This window comes from Pipistrellus hanaki (genome assembly GCF_964339955.1).
Source record: "Pipistrellus hanaki genome assembly, chromosome: 2".
Taxonomy (NCBI): Eukaryota; Metazoa; Chordata; class Mammalia; order Chiroptera; family Vespertilionidae; genus Pipistrellus; species Pipistrellus hanaki.
The window spans coordinates 165,935,361-165,956,361 of record NC_140504.1 but is presented as its reverse complement, the minus strand read 5'-3'; the positions used below and the strand labels follow the sequence as shown (position 1 = coordinate 165,956,361).

Here is a 21,001-nt window from a genome sequence, read left to right as displayed (position 1 = left end):
GGTAAAGCTCACTGTCTCAGAGATGAGGGGCATGATGTATATGAGAACAGTAAATGGATAAGGTAGGTATTTGCAAATGAGTAAATATCCCTATTTTGTGGGAACCCTGCATGCACTTTTGCACGCCCTGTCCTTCTACCTTGTATGACTCCTGCTAGAAAACTCCTAGTCATCTTCCAAAGTCCAGTTCCAATCTGACCTTTCCTGATTCCCCAGGAAAAACCAGTGCCCCTCCCCTTTGCTCTGACAGCATGCTGTGCTCGCTCGAAAATATCACATCTATGCGTGTCGGGCCTCCTGTGTGTCCCTCACCTGCTACTTACTAACGGTAGTAATAACAGCTGCTGTTCATTGAGCACTTTAATTATGTCCCAGGTGCTTTTTAAAGAACTTTCTGTGAATTAAGCTATTTGAGTCTCTCCACTCTATGAAGTTAACTGCAATTGCAGAGAGAGAGGCTAAGCTACTTTGCCAATATGGATATAGTTAGCAAGTGGCAGAGCTAAGATTTAGGTCCAGAAGTCTAGGTTTCCAAGTCCCTGCTCTTAACCATGGCAGAGAACAGGCTGCCTTTGACTCAGGTAAAGCAGAGAGCCCAAGGACTGAACCCTGGGCATCTAGCTAGCAAGGCCTCAGGCCTAAGTGAGGAAACCTCACTTATGGGAACCTGAAACAGGAACATGACACAAGCTGTGCTTTCACAAAAATCACTCTCTTATAGGGCATCTGGTGACTTGGGAGATAAGAGATTGAGAACAGAGATAACAGTTAAGAGACTAGTGAGGCAATCCAGGGAAGAGGTGAGGAAATCCCAAATTTAGCAGAGAACCTTGTCCCTGAGCGAGCCCCTGCTGACCTCCCAGCCACAGCCACTCCCAGCACGGCAGGGCTGCCGCTCTCGGGTGTGCAGGTGGGGCCCTGCACAGATGCACCTGGGCAAGAGGTCATGGAGGGGCAGGCATGCAGCCCAAGCTCTGGGTGCCTCGTGTGAACCCCTGGTGAGGAGTCACGTGCACCCAGAAGGAATAGCACCATTGCTCTCGCACACAGAGAGGACAGATGGCGCAGCCATGGTCCAGCCCAGGGACCCTCCAATCCAGACATTTTCCACTACTTTTTGCTTCCTGTCTGTGGCATGATTTTCCCTCAGATCCTCAAGGCCATGGAGATGACCACATGTTTGGAGGTGAGAGCGGGAAGAGGCAGATTGGAGTAGTTAGTGACAAGGAGAGTTCCTTACCCCAGGTGCCCTGCCCCAAGCACCACCTGTCATCATGCTTACACCCCACCCGGCCCTCACTCCTGCGGGCCTGACGCCACCACAGTAGAAGTGGAAGGTCCTGTTCTGAGTACATGCCTGCCAGGAATAGCTGATGGGGATTGGGAACCAGTGATGTAAGGGAAGGAGAAGGGGGAAAAGGAAGGGATATGGGTGAGCAAAGATGCATGTGAATTTTTGCAACTTGCTCGCTATTTCTTTTCTCGTATCCTCCCATTTCTCAGCTCAAGACACATGTTGAGTAAATGCCTCTGAGAAGACTCACCAAGAAGGCGACACAGCGTTTTGGAGGTAAGACTTTAAGGCAATGCAAGGGTGAGAGAGCTGGAGCCAGGAGACCAGGAGGATCCCGCTGTGTGGCCCCAGGCAGACCCAGCCCTCTCTCTGGGCCTCCATGTCACCGCCGGCCTCACACAGAGGTTGGGTCAGGGGCTCTCCAGGAGTCCTGCAGTCTCAGCCTGGGTAGTCTGCAGTATGGACAGCAAGGTGGGCGGCGGGCCTGTCTGTGACTGGCCAGGCTGGGCTGTGTTTCATGTCTCGGGTGAAGCCAGGTCCGAGAAGTCAGGCAAAGTAGCCCCAGAGGAAGACGTTGATGGCCAGCAGGAGGACAGCATTGATGTCGCAGACACGTCTCCAGAGCGGCTCCTCCTCAATGCTCGTCAGCTTCAGCTCTAGCGCGGCCTTCTCTGCGGGGCTCAGGGCCGGCTGCGGGGCCCCAGAGAGCCCACAGAACCAGCCCCAGAGCAGCTTTCCCCAGGACCTGCGAGGGGCTGAGGGACCAAGGCCAGAGGGGGAGGGAAGCAGGAGGGAGCAGCAAGGCCAGGTCAAAAAGGAGAGTGATGAGAGAGCAGGGGAGAGAAAGAGGGGAGAAACAAACAAACAAAGAAGGGTGAGGTGCACAGAAAGGGGAGCCATGGAACAATCACCTTAGTCCTTTCTACTAGTCACAGCCTGGTGCTGAGCTGGGACTTCACTGAGCTCTGACGCTGGCCAGGCACCATTACGGGGAGTTTTTAAAAATAGTTGATAAATTGGTCAAGAAGTTTGGATCTTGAAAATACAAAAAGCAGCCCTAAACGTTTTTGGCTCAGTGGATAGAGCGTCGGCCTGAGAACTGAAGGGTCCCAGGTTTGATTCCCCTCAAGGGCATGTACCTTGGTTGCGGGCACATCCCCAGTAGGGGGTGTGCAAGAGGTAGCTGATCGATATTTCTCTCTCATTGATGTTTCTAATTCTCTATTCTTCTCCCTTCCTCTCTGAAAAAATCAATAAAATATATATTTTTTTTTTAAAAGAAAATACAAAAAGCAGTTTTGATCTTAGGTGTCAGGAGAACTCGTATCCTGGAGCTTATGATGTCATAACCTCTAGGCAAGTGGCTGTTTCTGTAGAGTCAGGGTCCTAAGCAAAGCTGAAGAGTGGAGGCTTCTCAGGCCTCAGGGAAGCTCAGGACTCCGAGAACCCGGCAAAGACCTGGGAGCCAAGTGGTGTAGCTGCCAGCTGTGTGGGGCCAACAACCGGGGCTTGGATAACGCTATCTATGCTTTAAACTTGCTGGAATTATTAAAAGTTTGTCACATCGGCAGCTGGGGATAGAATGAAGATGCTTTTTGAAGCCCCGATGGAGCTCTTGCCTACCCTGATGGGCGAGGGCAGCCTCTGAAGGCACCCCAACCCCAGCCAGCACTGGGCTCCTCTATCTGAGGCAGGAGGTACATTGAGGACTTAAAGTTCATTAACATTTTAACTCATCAGGGAAAGAGAAATTGACTTGGGGCTTTAAATTGAAAACTAATTTATCACTTCTGGCATTAGTTTTTCTGTGGGAATTTTACACTTTGGAAAATCTCTCTGGTGTCACTAAATCAGAATACCTTAACATTGGTATTCAAGAGCACTGCAGGGAGGTCATAGTCACATTGCATCTAAACCAGCTGCAGTATGTCCTATGTCAACTTCTAATTTAGACACTGTGTGGTCTTAGAGTACACTGAACTCATATATATCCTATCACTTTTAGGAATAGACTGTCGAACCTCAGAGGGAAGGCAGGGGTGGATGGGAAGAGATCAACCAATGAACTTGTATGCATATATGCATAACCCATGTACAAAGACAATGGGGTGATGAGGGCCTGGGGTGGGGGTTAAGAGTAGGCTGGAAGAGGTCAATGAGGGACAAAGGGGGACATACGCAATGCTTTCAACAATAAAGATTTAAAAAATTAAAAATTAAAAATAATAGAATCTCCAGGAGGCAGTATTTGTGGGCCCATCAGCAGCTCAGGAGGACACAGTGCGGACCCATCTGCTCTCTTCCTGTGAAGATGACCATGGTTTTGTGTGATTCTAGGCAGATTATTAAGCCCAATAGGAAATAAATAATAAAATGGGTGTGTGGGGGGAGGAGGGGTGCTGTTTCTTTGCCAAACCTAAGGCTTTCTTCCAAGTGGATGGAACTCAATTAATATCACACCCTCTTTTTTGATTTTCTACCCATAGATTCGTTCAGCTCGGGAGAGGAGACGGGAACTTCCTGTTGGCAGGCTTGGGGAGGATAACAAGGGCTCACTTGGTTCCTTCCCACCCTACTCCTGGGCAGAGCAGTGCTCATGGGTAGGTGATGGATGGGCCCTCTGTCTAATGCTAGGGTTCAGTGTCAGGAAGTGCACCTCCCCATGGATAGAAACCAGATTTTTCCACCTGCACTTTATCAGTAATGAGGGCAATACTTTAGCTCCCATCTGCCTTACTTGTCTTATTCTTCACATTGTTTTATAGCCATGTGGGAAGGGAGGAAAGATAGTGTATGGCGTCTTAGGGCACCTGTGACCCAGGATCTGTCCCCATCACTCCTCTGTGATAGCACCCAGCACACCCTCAGCCTACCTCCGTGCTGCTCCGGGCCCTGGCTGGGGTTCTGGGTCCCTCCATGTCCTGCAGGATGCACATCAGGTGGCATTTCCATCTCCGATGTTCCTGGTGTGTCCCCATGGGCTTCCTTCTCCAGCTCAGGGCAGGGGCGGTTCCGTGTCCACCACGTCAGGTGAGCGAGCTGGAGGCAAGGGAAACGCTGTCTTGACTCAGTTCCCTCTGAAGGGAAGTCACGATGTAAAATTAGAGGGGCCTCCCCTGGAGGAACCTCAGAGCAGTGAGTGGTGCCAGGAGCAAACACAGAGCTGGGAGGCGAGGCTTGGCTATTAGCGTGGCCTCTACTTCCTTTGGAAACCTGCTCTGCCTGAGCCATGCCAGGTATTGAAAACACACCACGTCAGGTGCAGGGAGGCAGGCACCCCATGACAAAAGGCTTCCAAGGTCAGGCTAGGAGTTGATTTCTCTTAAAAGCACAATGCAATGGAGAGTCACTGCAGACACAGGGAAGAGACGCAGAGTCCTGGGATTCAGGAAGAATTGAAGGGATCCAGTTAGAGCCTGTTGCAAAAGTGAAGCAAGAAATAAAGCAACTGCCCTCCCTCTCCCCTGCCTGGCTCACCTGTGAATGACCCACTTATTTGTAGAAATTAGTGCTACTAGGGTAAATCAGCATTAACACCCCTTACCTACTAAGGCACCGCACAGGTAAGGGGTGTTAATGCTGATTTCCACTTAATGTTTCAGGGCCCAGCTTCTGGTATGGGCTCTGTTATGGGCTAAATTATGTCTCTCTGCCCAAATGCCATGTTTAAGTACTTCAGAATGAGACATGCTTGAAGATAGGGTCTTTAAAGAGGTAATTAAGGTTAAGTGAGCTGTTTAGAGTGGCCCCAATCCAATAAGACTGGTGTCATTATGAGAAGAGATTAGGATACAGACAGGCACAGGGAAGGCCATTGAAGACAGAGCGGGAGGAGGCCAAGGAGGGAGGCCTCAGAGGAAATGACCCTATAACACCTGCATCTCAGGCTTCTGGCCTCCAGAACTGTGATAAAAGACATTTCTGTTGTGTAAGCCACCCAGGCTTGTGTGGTACCTTGTTATGGCAGCTGGAGCTAATGAATGCTCTTTTGCTCAAAAAAAAGAAAAAAAAAGAAAAAAGATTTCAGAACTGAAGCCTGGGCCTCATGTCCAAGGACAGGTAGTTAAATGGTCAGCATGGGAGAGGGGAGAACTCCCAGTTAAGCTCTTACTCCGGTGGACTCTGTTTCTTTTCTCACATATTGTTTCTTGACTCTTCAACCAATCCCTACCCATTCTTCTAGATCCAACTCAAAGTGGCCTATGTCAGGAGCTCTCCCAGGGGTGACTGCCTCTCCTCTGTGCTCAGCCTTGAGACTGGTCCTTCTGCTTTTCTTCTTGGTAGAGCAACTGTTTATGTGGCTGTCTGTGCCCCCTGTACACCCCACTGTGGACAGATGCCATGGGAAACCATTCATCGTTGTAACGCTAACACAGGCTTGGCACGTACTAGATGCTCACTGAGTGATTTTTCAATTGAACGAATTACTTTTCAGTTGGGAATGAATAACCCAATGAGCTCCCTGTCCCTGGGACATCTGTATGGCAACAGGTAGGATCATCACCCAATGGGGTGAAACTCGGCGGTGGGCATGGGGAGGCGTTTGGGGGGAAGGGAGTTGGCATGAGCGCTCCACTTGCCTCTTCCTCGGGGATGGGGGTTGTACAGAGGCTGACGACGACCATGACGATGGCAGTGAGGCCGCAGAGGAGGAGGGCAAAGTAGAGGTAGTGGAAGTCCTTGAGCACAGTCGGCCTCTGGTCCACCTCCCCGCAGGCTGGGGCTGGGTAGGAGAACTCCAGGATCATGCGCAGGAACCCCACCACCAGGCCAAACATGAGGCCCCAGAAGGCTCCCTGTGGAGAGAGGGCAGACCAGGGAGGGGTGAGATCCAGATGGGAGGCCCTAGGAAGTTTAAAACCACTCTCCCCCCAAACCTCTCCCCAACTGGTTGTCACTGTGTTCGCAAGTCCATAGGTGTGATTTAATGCTAAAGCTTTGTCCTGATGTTAAGGCAGATAGAGTGGGGTATAAGGAAATAACACGGGTTTCTGAGTCAGATGGACCAGGATTTGGACCCTGGCTCCATTCCAGAATAATGGATGCAGTGATTCAGCCTCTCTGACTCAGAGTTTTCTCATGTGCAATGATAGGAGAAATGAATAAGTACTACATGTAAGTGCTTAATCTTCAAGCAGAATGGGATATGATTTTGTAATAAGCAAGGAATAACTTTCTGTTATGGTAAGTCAGAAATCAGTGTTGCTTCTATTTTTTCCATGTCTTTTGATATATATATATATATATATATATATATATATATATATATATATATATATATGAAAGCTCTGGTATCTCCCATGTCTTTTTTATAACACTATTCAACCCTAACCTCTGCTTCCTTATGTTCGAGTTGTATTTTTAAAATTGAGATGTCAATCTGGATTTCAAAAATTCTGCAATGAGCAGAAGCATCCATAGTTCAATTGAGTTTTGCTGTGTACCACGACTATCAGCAGGGAGCTCAGACCTCTGCCAACAGAAGGCATCAGTGGACACCTTCCTTCATAGTCCATTGGGAGAGACATTCCTATGATCTCCTTGTCCTTGACCTTGGGTTCTCACGTGGCTCCTGTGGAGTCCTGTCTGTGACGTCCTTTTCTTTCTGACCCCAGATCTGGTTAGCCAGCAGATCTGTTGTTTTTGTTGTTGTTGTTGTTGTTGTTGTTGTTGTTGTTGTTTGTTTTTTCTAAACTGTTCTGAGGAGTAATCAGGGTTATAGTCCTCCTACCTCGAGCTCCTCCCAGGCTTCTGTTAGATTTCAGTGCAGTTTCATGAATAACACACGTGTAATACCCCTGCAAGTTCAAACTTCATTTCATCATCATTGCTATCTTTTTGCCTACATATAAACCTTATTAATGTTAGGGATGAAACAGAGCCTAGAGATCTCCTAGTCTGTCTTGAGCTTCCACATACTGTTTCTCATATCTGAAATACTCTTCCCAGTTGGTTCCATTGTGTAATGGTTAGCACTCTGGACTCTGAAATACTCTTCCCCCTCCTATTAATCCCTCATGTCTCAGCTCAGATGTGCTTCCTCCAGGAAGGCTTCCCGGACCACCTCCAAGGTATCATAAGTTAGGTCAGTGGTTGGCAAACCGTGGCTCATGAGCCACATGCGGCTCTTTGGCCCCTTGAGTGTGGCTCTTCCACAAAATATCACTTGCGGGTGCCCACATACAGTGCGATTGAAACTTCCCAGCACATGCACAGAAGTCGGTTTTTGGTCTGGGCAAGTCTATTTTGAAGAAGTGGCATTAGAACACTCAAGGGGTCAAAGAGTTGCATGTGGCTCTAGAGCTGCGGTTTGCCGACCACTGGGTTAGGTGTTCCTATTCTTAATATCCTAGCAGCCACTATTCTTTTTTCTTATTGTTTATTGAGTTATATTTCCTCCTGTCTGGCATAGTGATGGCACATCTATATGAACCTTGTAAATATAGCATCCAGATTGATAATTTTTTCCCCCTTGTACTAGGGTGCTGTTATCAGAATGTCCACAAGAGAGCATTATTGCAACTAATCCTTCCTATGATGCTGTTCTCAGAATATCCACAAGAGGGCACCATTGAACCTAATCCCTTACTAGGGTGTTGTTCTCAGAATGTCCACAAGAGGGTACTGGGATTAAAAATGGCATCAGCGTAGTAAGTAGATGCTACACAGACATGCTCCCAGGACCAAATTGGAATTGCAACTAAAATGCGAAAATAAATCCTGAATAATCAACTGAAGATTAGCTTTAGAGAACCAAGGATGGAAAGTGGAGATCAAATAGAAACTGATAGAAAGGGCAGAGGTGTGAAAGGGCTGGACTGGCTCCCACAGACAGCAGCTGAAGTTCTGGAGAGATATCTCAGTGAGGGGTTGCCACTGAGAATCTGGGGTCTAATCCACAAACTGTGTCCCCCATCAGAGAGCACCAGAACTGAGAAAGGTGCCCACAAAACACCTGCTGTGAAAAGCAGCAGGGTTGCTGTCTACCAGGGAGTGATGACTGGATATGCAGGCATCCTCTTAAAGGGCCAATGCACAAAGTTTCACATGAAGCCACTCTTTTTGTGCTCCAGCAGAGGAAGGGCAGAGTAGACTAAAGCTGTGTAAGCAGAAGCCAGGATTGGGGGCTCTGGGGTTAGAGCTCAGAAGGTAGGCACTCTGGTTTCCTGTGCTGAATCATTCCCTCATGCTGAGGAGATCATCTTTCTCAGGCAAACCTTTTCTATCTAGGCATTTTTTGCCCGGGGGGTAAGGCAGTTGACTTATTCTATTGGAAAGCCTCTTGCCCCACAGTGTGGAATTTCTGGGGCCCTTTAAGAGACTGAGAATAACAAGTAGCCTCCAGGCAGAAGCAATTGTTCCATACTATTGGAAAACCCCTTTCCACATCTGTGGATGATTGCCTGAGGGCTACTCAAAACCAAATGCAATCAGTCTGCAGACAGAGGCGGGTCTCTGGAGGTGTTGAGTCTTTACCTGATCTAAGTCATCAGAAACAGTGTTTGATACTATCCTGCACTAGAGATTGAGAGCAGATCTACCTAATACACAGCCACAAGCCCAAACAGGCAGCCAAAATGGGGAGACAAAAAAACAACAACCCTCAAATAAAAGAAAATGAGAATTCTTCAGAAGAGAAAATAAATGAAATAGAGATAAGAAATTCATCTGACATAGAGTTCAGAATAATTATGGTAACGATGCTCAATAGCATGAGAAAAGATATAGTAACTATGAAAAAAGAACAGTTGGCAATAAAGAATGATATATTACTAATAAATAATACATTGGAAGGACTACACAGAAGATTAGAGGAGGCTGAGGATCAGATCAGTGAATTAGAAGAAAGGGTAGGAAAAAAAAAATCACTCAATCAGAGAACCAAAAAGAAAAAATAATAAAAAACCAGGAGAACAGTTTAAGAGAGCTGTGAATCATAACAATATTCACATAATAGTTGTACCAGAAGATAAAAAAAAAGGGATCAAGGGGTAGAAAACTTCCCTAACCTGGTGAAGGAAAACTCACACAAGTTCAGGAGAGTCCTAAACAAGAAGAACCCAAATAGGCCCACACCCAGATACATCATAATTAAAATGCCAAAAATGAAAGACAATGAGAAAATCTTAAAGACAACAAGAGAAACAAAATTTGTTACCTACAAAGGAGCTCCCATAAGGCTGTCAGCTTATTTCTCATCAGAAACTCTACAGGCCAGAAGGGAGTGGCATGAAGTTCTCAAGGTAATGGAAAGCAATGATCTGAAATCAAGATTACTCTATCCAGCAAGGCTATCATTCAAAATAGATGGTGAAATAAAGAGCTTCCCAGACAAAAAAAAAAAAAAAAAAAGGGGGGGGGGGGGAGAGCTGGGAGGCCTAAATGAGTTCATCACCACCAAGCCAGCATTACAAGAAATGCTAAAGGGGCGGCTGTAATGAGAAGAAATAGAGAAACCTCAAGATTGATCAATGTTTATGCATGAATGAATCTAGACCAGATGCTATGGATGGGAAGGGGGCAGTTGGTTGTGCAAGGTCACAGAGAGGCCAGCTTATGTGAACTGCTGTACTCACAGGCTCTGTGACCCTCTTGCAGAAGATGGCCAGCAGGAAGAGGGCAGTGACGGGTGGGGCCAGGTAGCTGGTGACAGACTGGATGTAGTCGAAGAGCTGGCCACTGTTGGAGCTTTGGATGATGGGGATCCAGAGGATGCTGATGACGACCAGGAACACCACAAACACTCTGCCAGGAGGGCATGGGGTGCTGTGAGGAGCCCTCGAGGCGGCAGAGTGTGGGGTGGGGTGAAGGTGATGCTTGGAAACCAGGAAGAGAGATAGGGGTGGGAGTGGAATGTATGCTTGTTGAATAAGATAATGTTAGGAGATTAGAATCCCAAAGGATGAGAGTCCAGAAATTTAGACTCTTAAAATTCCAGAATATCAGAATTCCAGACCTAAGAGATCAAGGCTTTTTAAATAGACTGCTCTTCAGAGAGGAATCCATACCTTTCACCCCACCACCCACCTCAGCAAATGGCCTCTGGATCTTTGCTGAGGACGCCTTTCCTTCTCTTTTTCACCCAAATGCTGAGCATAGCAGCCCACTTCTCCAGGGTGGCTCCAGTGACTTCTTCCTTCTCTAAGCTTCTCCAACTCCAAGTGTCTCCTCCTTACGCTGCCAGTTAGCTCAGAAAAGAGACTCCACTTTCCTGTCCTGACTCCTCCACAACTGATCCGGGCTCAGGCCCAGGTCCTCAACATGTCCTCCCTGTGTCCCCACACAAAGGCATGTATGATTTTGCAGCCATGTGGCCAGGTTGATGAAAAACTTTTCTTGGATGTGCTGCAAGCAATAATGTATATGGCCAGCAGATGGTACCAGAACCCCACTGGTTGATGAAAGAAGTATCTAAAACCTGGCAGTTTAGTGTGCAAGTTATAAAAGGACACTCTTTTAGAAGTCCCTCAGCACACCAGTCCTTTCCTCTTCTTTCTTCTCATTTTCTCTTTCTCAGGCCCCCACTAAAGCAGCAGTTACTCAATAACCTCCCTCCCTCAGCCTCGCCTCTGCACCCTCTGTCCTGCATCCAGCGCCTATGAGCAAGCAGGCAGTGGGACTCTATGGGGCAGCTGTGGGCAGAAGGCACTGTGGTGGAAGAAATAGTGCATAGAAAGGCAGGGAGGTGGGGAAAAAGCAAGTTATATAAACTCAGAGACCATCTACCCAAAGCGGAGAATGAACACATGAGTCCAGAAACCTGAGTGATTTGTGGAGCCTTAAGTTATGAAGCAACGATTTCAGAAAGGGCCCCTTAACTCTATGTAAACTACAAGTTCCCAGCCTGGAGTGAAAAAGAAAAATTAGCCACCACTGTGCTCTGAAAAGCATGAAGCTGATCCCAACAAGGTAAATGCAAACTCTTTAGCCTGGTGTTTGAGGCTCTGCCTTCTTTGGAGACAAACTTCGTACAAATGTCTTCATTGATGCAGGCCCCTCACATTGCCTGCATTGCTCGTGTTTGGGCCTTTCTCCTTAAACGCTTCCACCCTGAGGGCAGGGCCATACAAGTCCTCCCTGTGTCCCCACACAAAGGCATGACCCAAGGGGGACGCTCTGGGTGAGACTGGTGGAGTAAGTGAAAGCCTTTCTGATATCCTGGGATAGCAGCTGGTCCGAAAGACCTGAAGGGCGAGCCGCTTGCTAGCTGCCTCCCATTTATGCAGTTATACGTTTAACTCTGTCAGCTTCTCTCATTGACCCCGATGACCAATTGCAAGAGAAAGCTGAACAGGCAGGGAAGAGGGTCTTTTTTTCTTCTTGTTCTGGACCGGGAGGACGCGCCCAGAGCAGGGAAGGAAGTACCTGAGGTCTTGGCGGAAGCTGGTGCTAGAACTAGATGCTCTGACTGCCAGTCCGGGGCCCAACCCAGCCACCCTTCCCAGGGCAACCCAGGCAGGGAGCAGAGGGGAGAGGGTCTGCCTGCCGGAAGGGGCGCCCGAGGCCGGGCCAGCACACCTGCCCACCACCATCAGCTCCTGCTCCGTTGCCTTCTTGCGGAAGCGCTGCCACACGTCAATGGCGAACAGTGTGCTGCTACTGTTGAAGATGGAGGTGAGCGAGCTCATGAGGGCGGCCATGATCACGGCGATCATCAGGCCCCGCAGACCTGGGGAGAGATGTGGACAACTGGCCATGAAGGCCCTGCCGGGCACTGTGGAGGCTGCAGCGCCCGCAGAGCCAGGAGTCTGGGTGGGAATGAGATGGGGAAGGTGCTGGCTGAGGTTCTCACCCAGCAGGTAAGGAATCCAGGGCTGGACACTGGGCTCCTGCCACGCCCTGCTGCCTGCTCTGTGGCTTTGGGGGAGCCATGGCCCTCCCCGAACCTCCCCAGGAAGGGGTGTGACAGCCCTGGCATCTCCTGTAGGTGTCAGAGCTGGCCGACACTTGCTAGTGGTCGCTGGTGGGGAGGAGGTGACTGTTACTAAATGTTTTCAGTGTTTTCCTTTTTCATTGAATTGATGCCCTGGCCTGGGAAGCAGAAGCACAGGCTTGTTTCCTGGTTCTGCAGGCAACCAGCTGCGTGACCTTTGAACTGAGTCCTTCATGTTAGGGCCAGTTTTTCCTCCTGCAGCAAGAGGTCTGCTCCACTGATCCCCGAAGTCTCTGCGTCTCATGACCAAGCCTCACCCCAGGGAGGGATCCCCCACCTGAGCTCACCTCCAGCCTCTACTGCCCTCAGTTCAAATCTTTAGCCACAGCCTGCATGTATCCCTGGAAGACAAAGGTGTCCCACACTGAGGCCAGCAACTGCCTCTGGGGCCTCTGGTTCTTCCTTTTATTCATAATGTCTTTCTAGCCAAAACCGTTTTGGCTCAATGGATAGAGCATCGGCCTGTCACTGAGAGGTCCCAGGTACTATTCCGGTCAAAGGCATGGGGACTGAGGGGTCCCGGGTTCGATTCCGGTCAAGGGCATGTACATTGGTTGCGGGCACATCCCCAGTGAGAGATGTGCAGGAGGCAGCTGGTCGATGTTTCTCTCTCATCGATGTTTCTAGCTCTCTATCCCTCTCCCTTCCTCACTGTAAAAAATCAATGAAATATATATTTAAAAAAATAATAATAATGTCTTTCTAGTCTCCACACCAGACACCTCAGAGGTATCCCAGGCCCCTCCTGGACTCCCCTCCCACCCACCTCCCTCTGTGGCTGCTCTGTCATCACTGGGCCTCCCCCCTTCCTCCTCTATTTCTTGATTCATTTCTTATTCTACTGGTGATGAGGGGAGGGAGTAACTCACCTTACTTCCCTCATTGACCTGCCTTTCTCCCATGTACCCTTTGGTCCCTCAAATACAATCAGTCATCAATCAAGTTCTGCCAATTCTGCCTCCTGTTTATCTTTTAAACCTCTTTTCTCCATCTCTAAAGACACCAACCTGGTCCTAGCCACCATAACCCCTCACCAGGACCACTGAAGGACCTTGTGAATCATCCCCTTGCTGCCCTAAGCTGAACCCCAGGCAGAGTGGTCCCTCAGAGCACAAATGCAATGGTGGATGCTGGCCTAACCCATACCCCCTGTCCCCTGACCTCCATTGCTCTAGGTGAGGCCACCAACTCTTCTCCACTATGCTTGTCTCCAGTCCTCCTGCCTCTGAGCCCATAGGAGCCACCTTCAGCCCAGACTTCATGCTCTCTCCCAGCCTCAGGCCTTTGCCCGTGCAGCCCCTCAGTCTGGATGACATCTGCCTTGCCCTTCAGCTGTGTCTGCCTAAGGTGCTCCTCAGACCTCAGTTCCATGTCCTCTCCTCTGAGAAACCTGCCCCTCACTCCCCCAAAGTGAGCCAGGTGCTCCAGAGGGCTCCCCCAGCCCCACTGTGTCCCCGCACTGCTCACTGTATTGTGGCCTCTGACTCCCTGAGTACCTTGGAGACTGCGTGGAGCCGGAGAGCAGGGCCCGCCCTTTATCCTGCATCTCAGGGACCAGGGCACAGAGCACTGCCTCATGGATGCCTGTGTGTGTGTGTGTGTGTGTGTGTGTGTGTGTGTGTGTGTAGGGGGGGGGTGCATGTGTGTACTGGGAGGGGATGGGGATATGAATGTTGTTATTCCCTCTCCCTGCCCATGTCCATCCTTATTGCAACCCCTCCTGGGCAGTGGGGATTGGAGGCGGCTGTATGAGGAAGTGACTGGTGGCCAGAGGAAGCAGGACTCACCAATGGGCATGAGAGCTATGACCAGCTTGGGGTAGGCGATGTTGGAGCATCCCACTCGGGCCCCGCAGACTCTTTGGCAGACGTCAGGGTCCACACAGCCCACCTCATCTGCAGAAGAGGTGATGGCAGGGCAGTTAGAGACAAATGATCTAGGGCCTTCTCAGGACAGCCCCATATTTGCCTTCTAACCCCACCAGGAAGGGTTCACTGGGGACTGTGCTGGGCCTGAGGTGGCTGACTGGGTACCGGGATTTACTATGGAACATTTCTCTGCCATATACTGCCCACAAAGCTGGTAGACTCGTTAGCTTTAGGCCTTCTATCCTGATAAAAGGCAACTATCCTTGGAAGGCACCAAGAATTCTATACTGGCCTTTCCCTTATAAAAGCAAGGCAGGATTAAAAATGACATTTGGATGCAAATTTTCTACTTCGTAGTTTGGAACACAAATGTTAACATATTACTATATTAAGGTGACCAGACGTCCCGCTTTTTAACAATTAAAATACCCCCGTCCTGCAGCATTTTAAAAAAATCAGAAAGAATCTTTCCAAAAATTGGGACTTTTTTTTTTTTTTTAAACACCTTGGGACACGGGGCAAATTGTTAAAAATCGGGACTGTCCTGCCAAAAGCGGGATGTCCGATCACCTTATACTATATGTTCTTTTTGTTTGTTTTCATCCATCTATCAGTTGCCTTCTGTATGTGGCCCAATAGGGGCTTGAACCCACAAACCAGGTATATGTTCTGCCCTGGAATCCAATCGGCAACCTTTTGGTGCACAGGACAATGTTCAACCAACTGAGCCACCTTGGCCGGGCAGGACTCCGTATTCTTATTAAGGGCTGTGCAGCCCCTTCCCACCCCAGCTCTCACCTGGGTACAGGGCCCGGCTGATCATGCCGGGCATGACGATGAAGAACATGGGCAGGATCTTCAGGTAGCCGCCCAGCACGGAGCCCCCCTTGGCGTGGGACAGACTTTTGGCGGAGAGAGATCGCTGTACGATGACCTGAAAGGCACAGCGGAGGCCACAGGTGGGCTCTGACGTGGTCACCGCCTGTGCCCCTGCGTGGTCCCAGAACAAGTCCCAACCCTCTGCATTCCCGCAGGGAGCCATCCCCATTCCAGTGGGCGGGGCCTGCAGGCTGGGGCATCACCTGGTCCGTGCACCAGCACCAGGTGGCCAGCACTGTGAGCCCGAAAATGAGGCCTGGCCAAGGGATGTCCCCGCTCACAGGGTCCCGGAGCATGTGGAAGGCGTCAGGCCGGGGGAGGTGGCAGCTGGTGTTGGGGACCGTGGCATTGGGGATGGCCAGCCTGTACCGCTGCTCCAGGCCTGAGTACCAGCCTACCTCCTTAAAGCCTGTGGGGGGAGACCTCAGTGAGTGAAGCGGCCCTGGGCCCCAAGAGCCTGTCACAGGCCCCCCAGCTCCCAGTCCAGCGTGGAGTCCCTGGGCTTGGAACTGGCACGAGACGTGGAAATGCGGGAGGGCTGTGGGGTGCCGCTGGTTTGGCTCTGAGGGGGGTGTGGCTCTGTGCCCCAAGAAGTCCTGATCAAACCACGGAGGTGACAGGAGCCACACTGGCTGAGGGAGGGAATTAGGGACAAGGTGGGGTGTAATCAGTTCTCCTCCTTACCCAGGAACATGAGGACCAGGGCTCCCCCCACCATGATGACTGTCTGCAGTGCGTCCGTGTAGATCACAGCCGTGAGGCCCCCTGGGGACCCAAGGAGAGGGCTCATTAGTCAGCACCAAGGTATCCTCTCTGTGCCGGCCCTGAGCGTGCCACGCTGGGGAGGCCAGAGAGGACAGGGTGCCCTCCCAGCAGGTGGGCTTCCTCCGCCCCATCTGCCTGGTGGAGGCCAGTCAGTCACGGGTGCTTGGGCCCAGCTCTTCCCACCAAAAGCCTCTGCCCAGGCTGCCTGGCCAGAGCCTGTTTAATACCCCGAGTCTATCCCTCTGTGAGCTGGTAGCTCTGCCAGGATGCCCTCCCCCATCTGGACGCCCACTTAAATTCCCTCCCACCCAGGCCCACTTGGCCCCCCGAGTCCCAGGAGCCAGGCTGGCGCTCTGCAGGAATAGCTTTGTGGCCTCAGTCTGAGCAGCCTACGGTCTGGCCCAGGTGACAGTGCCCTGCTCCTGGGTACGGCAGGTCTCCCAGGATCTCTCAGGGCCTCTCCTTCCCTGCCTCTGAGGCTGGCTCTTGACTCGTGTCCCTGCCCTTGTGTGTCCCCTTTTTCTGGTCACTGTGCCTCCCATCATTTCCTCTGTGTTTCCTTTGAGCTTACCTCTCTGTCTGTCTCTGTCTTGGCTCTTCCCGTTTCTGGTCCTCTAGCCCTCCCTCTGACATCTCTCTCCTCCAGCCCTTCCCACTGTGTCCGGGTGGCCTGGGCTTCCCTCTCTGCCTCTCCCCGCCTCTATGTCTCCACTCCAGCCCTAAACCCCGAGGTGACCTTCCCTGGCCCTACCTGCGATGGTGTAGACGGCCGTCACCACCAGCAAGACCACCGTGGAGAGGTACAGGTTCCAGCCCAAGGCCATCTGGATGAAGAGGGCTCCGGAGAAGATGTCAGTCTGCAGATACACGACCGGGAGGTCACTAGGTCCCAGGGTGTCCCCTTCCCGCTCAGCAGTGCCAGCTGCAGTCAGCCCTCCTCACACCATGAGGGCGAGCCTTCAGCGCCATGCATGACTTTTATGAACCCGCTCCAGGGATACAACATAGCGGAGGGCAGCACACATGGAGGGTCACAGGACCCCAGCCTCAAGTCAGTCCCAGAGCTGGCTCTCTGGGAAAATCATGTGATGCAATTTTGTTTTCTAAGTTTAGGTCGATGGAAAAAGAATAAGGACCTTTAAACTGTACCATTCTAGGCAATTAATGCTGGTACTGAATGAAGAGTCAGGGATAGAAAGATGAAAGAAGGAATGGATTGTGAGGTCTTTTATTGGAGGGACTGTCATTCACTCAACAAACATCATCCATCTCTGACTACCTACCACCGAGGGAGAGCATGCACTGAAGGCACATGGATTCATTCTTCCTTTCTCCCATCCTTCCTTCCTTCCATCCATCAATCCATCCATCTATTCACCCAGCAATAAGCCGTGCCCTGTACTCAGCATTTTCGGAGACAGGGTGGCCACACTGCAGTGTACTCACTGAAATCTTGGTGAAGATGTAGAGGATGAGGGACAGCACAGACATGTACACCTGGATCCTCTGGCCCCCAAATCGCTTCTTCAGGTACTGCGGCATCGTGACCACGCCGGCTGCGATGTACACAGGGACGAAGACCCAGCCGAGGGCCAGCAGCAGCCAGGTTGCCTGGGAGAGTGGAGAGAAGTTGGAGTTCATGTCCTGGATGCAAATGGATGGGTGTCCCCTCGGAGAGGCAATGCCATGTGGAGGCCAGCCCTGAGCAGGAGGTAAGGTACCCGGGGCCTGATCTCAGTCCCATGTGACTGCCAACGGTCCCTCTATCTCCTCCGGGTCTTGGTTTCTCCATCCATAGAATGGGTTCTCCCCAAGCACATCTGAGGGTCCTCTCAGGGCTAATGCCAGGGGTGGGATGGTGTACAGACCCTCAGTATCCCTGAGAAGCCTCCGGGCCAGCTTCCTTACGTTCCATTCGAAGCCGCCCACAGCCAAACCTCCGGCAGCACCTGTCCCAGCCAGGCCGATGAACAGGCCGCTGCCCACATTGCTGGACATCAGAGATGCTCCGATCTGCAAGGCACAAGCGGGTCAAGAATCAGGGACCAGTTCTCATATGATTCTACCTGCAGTCTACCATGAGCTTCTGGAGCTGAGACGTGGCAGGGAGAGGGGACCTGGACTCAGGGAATCTGAGATCAGGGGGAGGAGGAAATGGGGGAGCAAAGAGAAAGAAGGATGGGACTGACAACTAGTGGGTGCCTGCTGTATTGCAGGCACCGTATGTGGATGTTATGTGTGCTAATACACTTGATTCCACAAAGATTTGGAGGGACGAGTATTAATCTTTCCAAAGAAAGAAAATAATGTTAGGAAAAATAGACAGTGGCTCCAGGCCACCCAGTGAGAGTAGCTAAGTGGGAAAGAAGGAAGCCATGGGGAGCAGGTCCACGCAGGGAGAAGTGCTGATGCAGGCCATGGATCTAAGGGCCCCCAGTGAGGATGAAGGAGAAACGGAGGAGAGAGGATAAACGGTCAGCTGATGGGGAGCCTAGGTCATAAGGGTGTCAGGATCAGCTCCTGGAGGCTACTGGGGGATTTACGTCTATGATTTCCCTCATTTAACTGCTTTTTAGTAGTTGATGTGTCACCTTCTCAAGAAAGTCTTTGCTGGCCCCACTCCCACTGTCTGGAGGTCGCAGGCTTCCTGTGAGCCCTCTCGAGGCCCCCCCCCCGCCCTTTGCCCCCCATCCCTCCAGCTCAGCAGTTATGCTGTGATTCTGTCTGCTCAGTGCCACCCAGCTTCCTAGGACAACATTGTGTACCATCATCCTGTAGGTCCACCCTGCGGCCATGAGAGGGCGCCAGTGGACGCTTGTCAGTGGGAGGTGTCCAGAACAAGATGACTCAGGTGTCAGATGCATTTGGACAGGAGAGAAGGAGCTCAGAGCCAGGAAACCCACCTGGGGCTGTTTCCTGGGTCCAGGTGGGAGATGCAAAGGGGACTTGGATGTGGGAGAAGGGGAGAGAAGAAGGTCAACTCACTGGCCACCATGTCATGGACCGCCCCGCCAGAAAGTAGCCACCAATGGTGCCTCGGCTTGCTCGAATGGATGACTGGAAAGGAAATGGCCAGAGGTGAGGGTTTCCCTAGATTCTCCAGCCTCTGTCCTCACCCAGATTCCCCGTCCTTGGCCCAGGCTCTGTGGATGCAGAGGGGGGGACTGAGGCAGCGTTTTCATCATCTTTATTCTACGTGCCCTTGAGGTGGCCTGAGCCTCTCTCTGAGCCTCCGTGCATGTCTCCCAGAACCAGAACCAGAATCAGTGTGAAGACCAAGGAGCCAGTGGAGGGTACGCAGCCCCCATCATGGCACAGAGCTGCAGGAGCATACAGCTGATTGCTATCGTGCACTGTGGTCCCCTCCATCATCCAAGCTGTGCTTCAGAAATTGAACTGGTGCTTCCGTCTCAGGCGTCCATAGCTACAGGGAGACAGACCTGTCCCCTTCTTCCCACAGGACTCCTCACCGGGGAGGATAAGTGCAAAGCTGTTATTAAGATGCCGCCAGGCCTCTGACTGGGTCTGGAGGGAAAAGCACTGGAGGAGAGGCAGGAAAAGGCAGGAAAAGGGAGGAAATGTAACTGATCCGTCACAGGGCAGCGATGGGCTGTGCAGGGCTGGGGATTGTCCCACCCTTCCTTAGACGTTCCAGTGTCACCTCTGGTCCTCAGGCGGCCAGATGAGCAGACAAATTAATTTCACACATCAATCACGAGGCCCAAGATAGGGAGTGACCTGCCCAGCCTCCAAGGAGCGGTGCTTCTCCCTGCTGACCCCTCCCAGAGCCAGGGGTCATCTGTGTGGCCTGGCCTTCCTCCCACCAGCGCTGTTCACCACTTTGCAGATGAGGAAACCAAGGCCCAGAGAGGGATCCTCGCTGCCACAGCCTCGTCAGTGACCACTGAAGCTCCAGGCACCGTCGGCCTCGCAGCAGAGTCTAAAGGTGCTGGCATTTCTCTCGAGTGCTTCCGTGATGACAGCAGCCCTTTATGGCTGCCCTGTGTGCCGGGCACTGAGCCAGATGTCACGGAAGGGTCCTGCCTGCTCTGTGCTGTGGTCCTTATTCTCCTTGTCCAACTGAGAAACTGAGGCTCGGAGAAGCCTTGGATGTTCCCAGGGCACGCGGGGATGCTAGTGTGATGTGAGCTCAGGGCTCGCTGACCTCAGAGGCTGCCTCCCTGTGGCACTGAGGCTTAGGGGAACAATGGACACAGAAGGACCGTGGGGTCCGCCTGGCTCCCTCCCCGTGCACACAGGAGCCCGGCTCCTTTAGAAAGCGCTGCTCCCTGCCAAAGCACTAACTAGTGGAGGGTGGGGCAGGCTAGGAGTCAAGCTTCTGAGCTTCCGGGGAGCTGGGAATCTCAGCTCAGTGAAGGGGGAAGGAATAAGGATCAGGGTGGCCAGGGGAGGGTGGGGCAAAGGCAGCAGGTGCAAGGAGACGGTGGTCAGGAGAGGGGCTCAGGCCTGGCCTGCCGCTGGCTCCCTGAGTGATTCCAGGCAAGTCACACCCCTCTCTGGCTTCAGGCTGCCTGCCTCCACCCCAACCCTGTGCTTCCCTGGCCCTCCTTCCCCTGCCCACCCCTGCTCCCAGCCAGAGATGAGTGTGTGGTTCTGCCTCTCCTGCCGGCTCCCAACCTCCACAGCTACTCACCCAGACCCCCACGGCCACAACGAAGACGAAGTAGACGACCAGGACCCCGGTGTCGTAGGCGTGCAGGCCGGCCCCGGGGCCCGGTGTGGAGCTCCGAGCTGCCGCAGTCCTCATCCCACTTCCTGAAGCTCCGGGCCCCGGCGCTGCCAGCTCCATGCTCCTCCGTGACAGCCCTCACCACCCGGCTGGACTTTGAGGCGCTCCTGGCTTCATTCCTTTCCTTTAATGATTAAACAGCCCAGTGCCATCGCTGCTGAGAAAGCTCAGCCCCATGGCAGGTAAGTCCTGGCACCTTTTCCCTATCAGCCTCCCTCCACCTCTGTGGGCTCTTTCCCTCTCCATCTCCCCCTCCTCCTTCTTCTCCCCTGCCCCTCCCCTCCCTCTCCTCCCTCTCTCTTTCCTTCCTCTCCCCCTCTCTCTCTCCTACCTCTACCTCTTCCTGCCCCACTACACACACACACACACACACACACACACACACACACGCAACATACAAGCATAGACAGGCACACACATACACACACAGAGAGACACATGTAACAAGGCACATACACTCTCTCTCACCACCACCCCCTCAATGTGGAGAAGAGAAGGAGGAGGAGAAGAAG

The 21,001-nt window shown here is 51.8% G+C and overlaps 1 protein-coding gene across 1 annotated transcript; it reads right to left on the bottom strand.

Annotated features, from left to right (window-relative positions):
• Positions 1–1,559: 1,559 nt before the first annotated feature.
• On the bottom strand, positions 1,560–20,549 carry SLC5A9 (solute carrier family 5 member 9; the record flags this gene model as incomplete). The annotated part of the gene is made up of 14 exons (XM_084873889.1): positions 1,560–2,049; positions 4,168–4,333; positions 5,875–6,090; positions 9,871–10,039; positions 11,813–11,963; positions 14,015–14,122; positions 14,894–15,029; positions 15,178–15,383; positions 15,659–15,739; positions 16,491–16,596; positions 17,186–17,350; positions 17,648–17,752; positions 18,725–18,796; positions 20,394–20,549. 14 exons carry the CDS (start codon positions 20,547–20,549, stop codon positions 1,841–1,843), a joined length of 2,046 nt encoding a protein of 681 aa, XP_084730015.1. The 3' UTR covers positions 1,560–1,840.
• Positions 20,550–21,001: the final 452 nt, after the last annotated feature.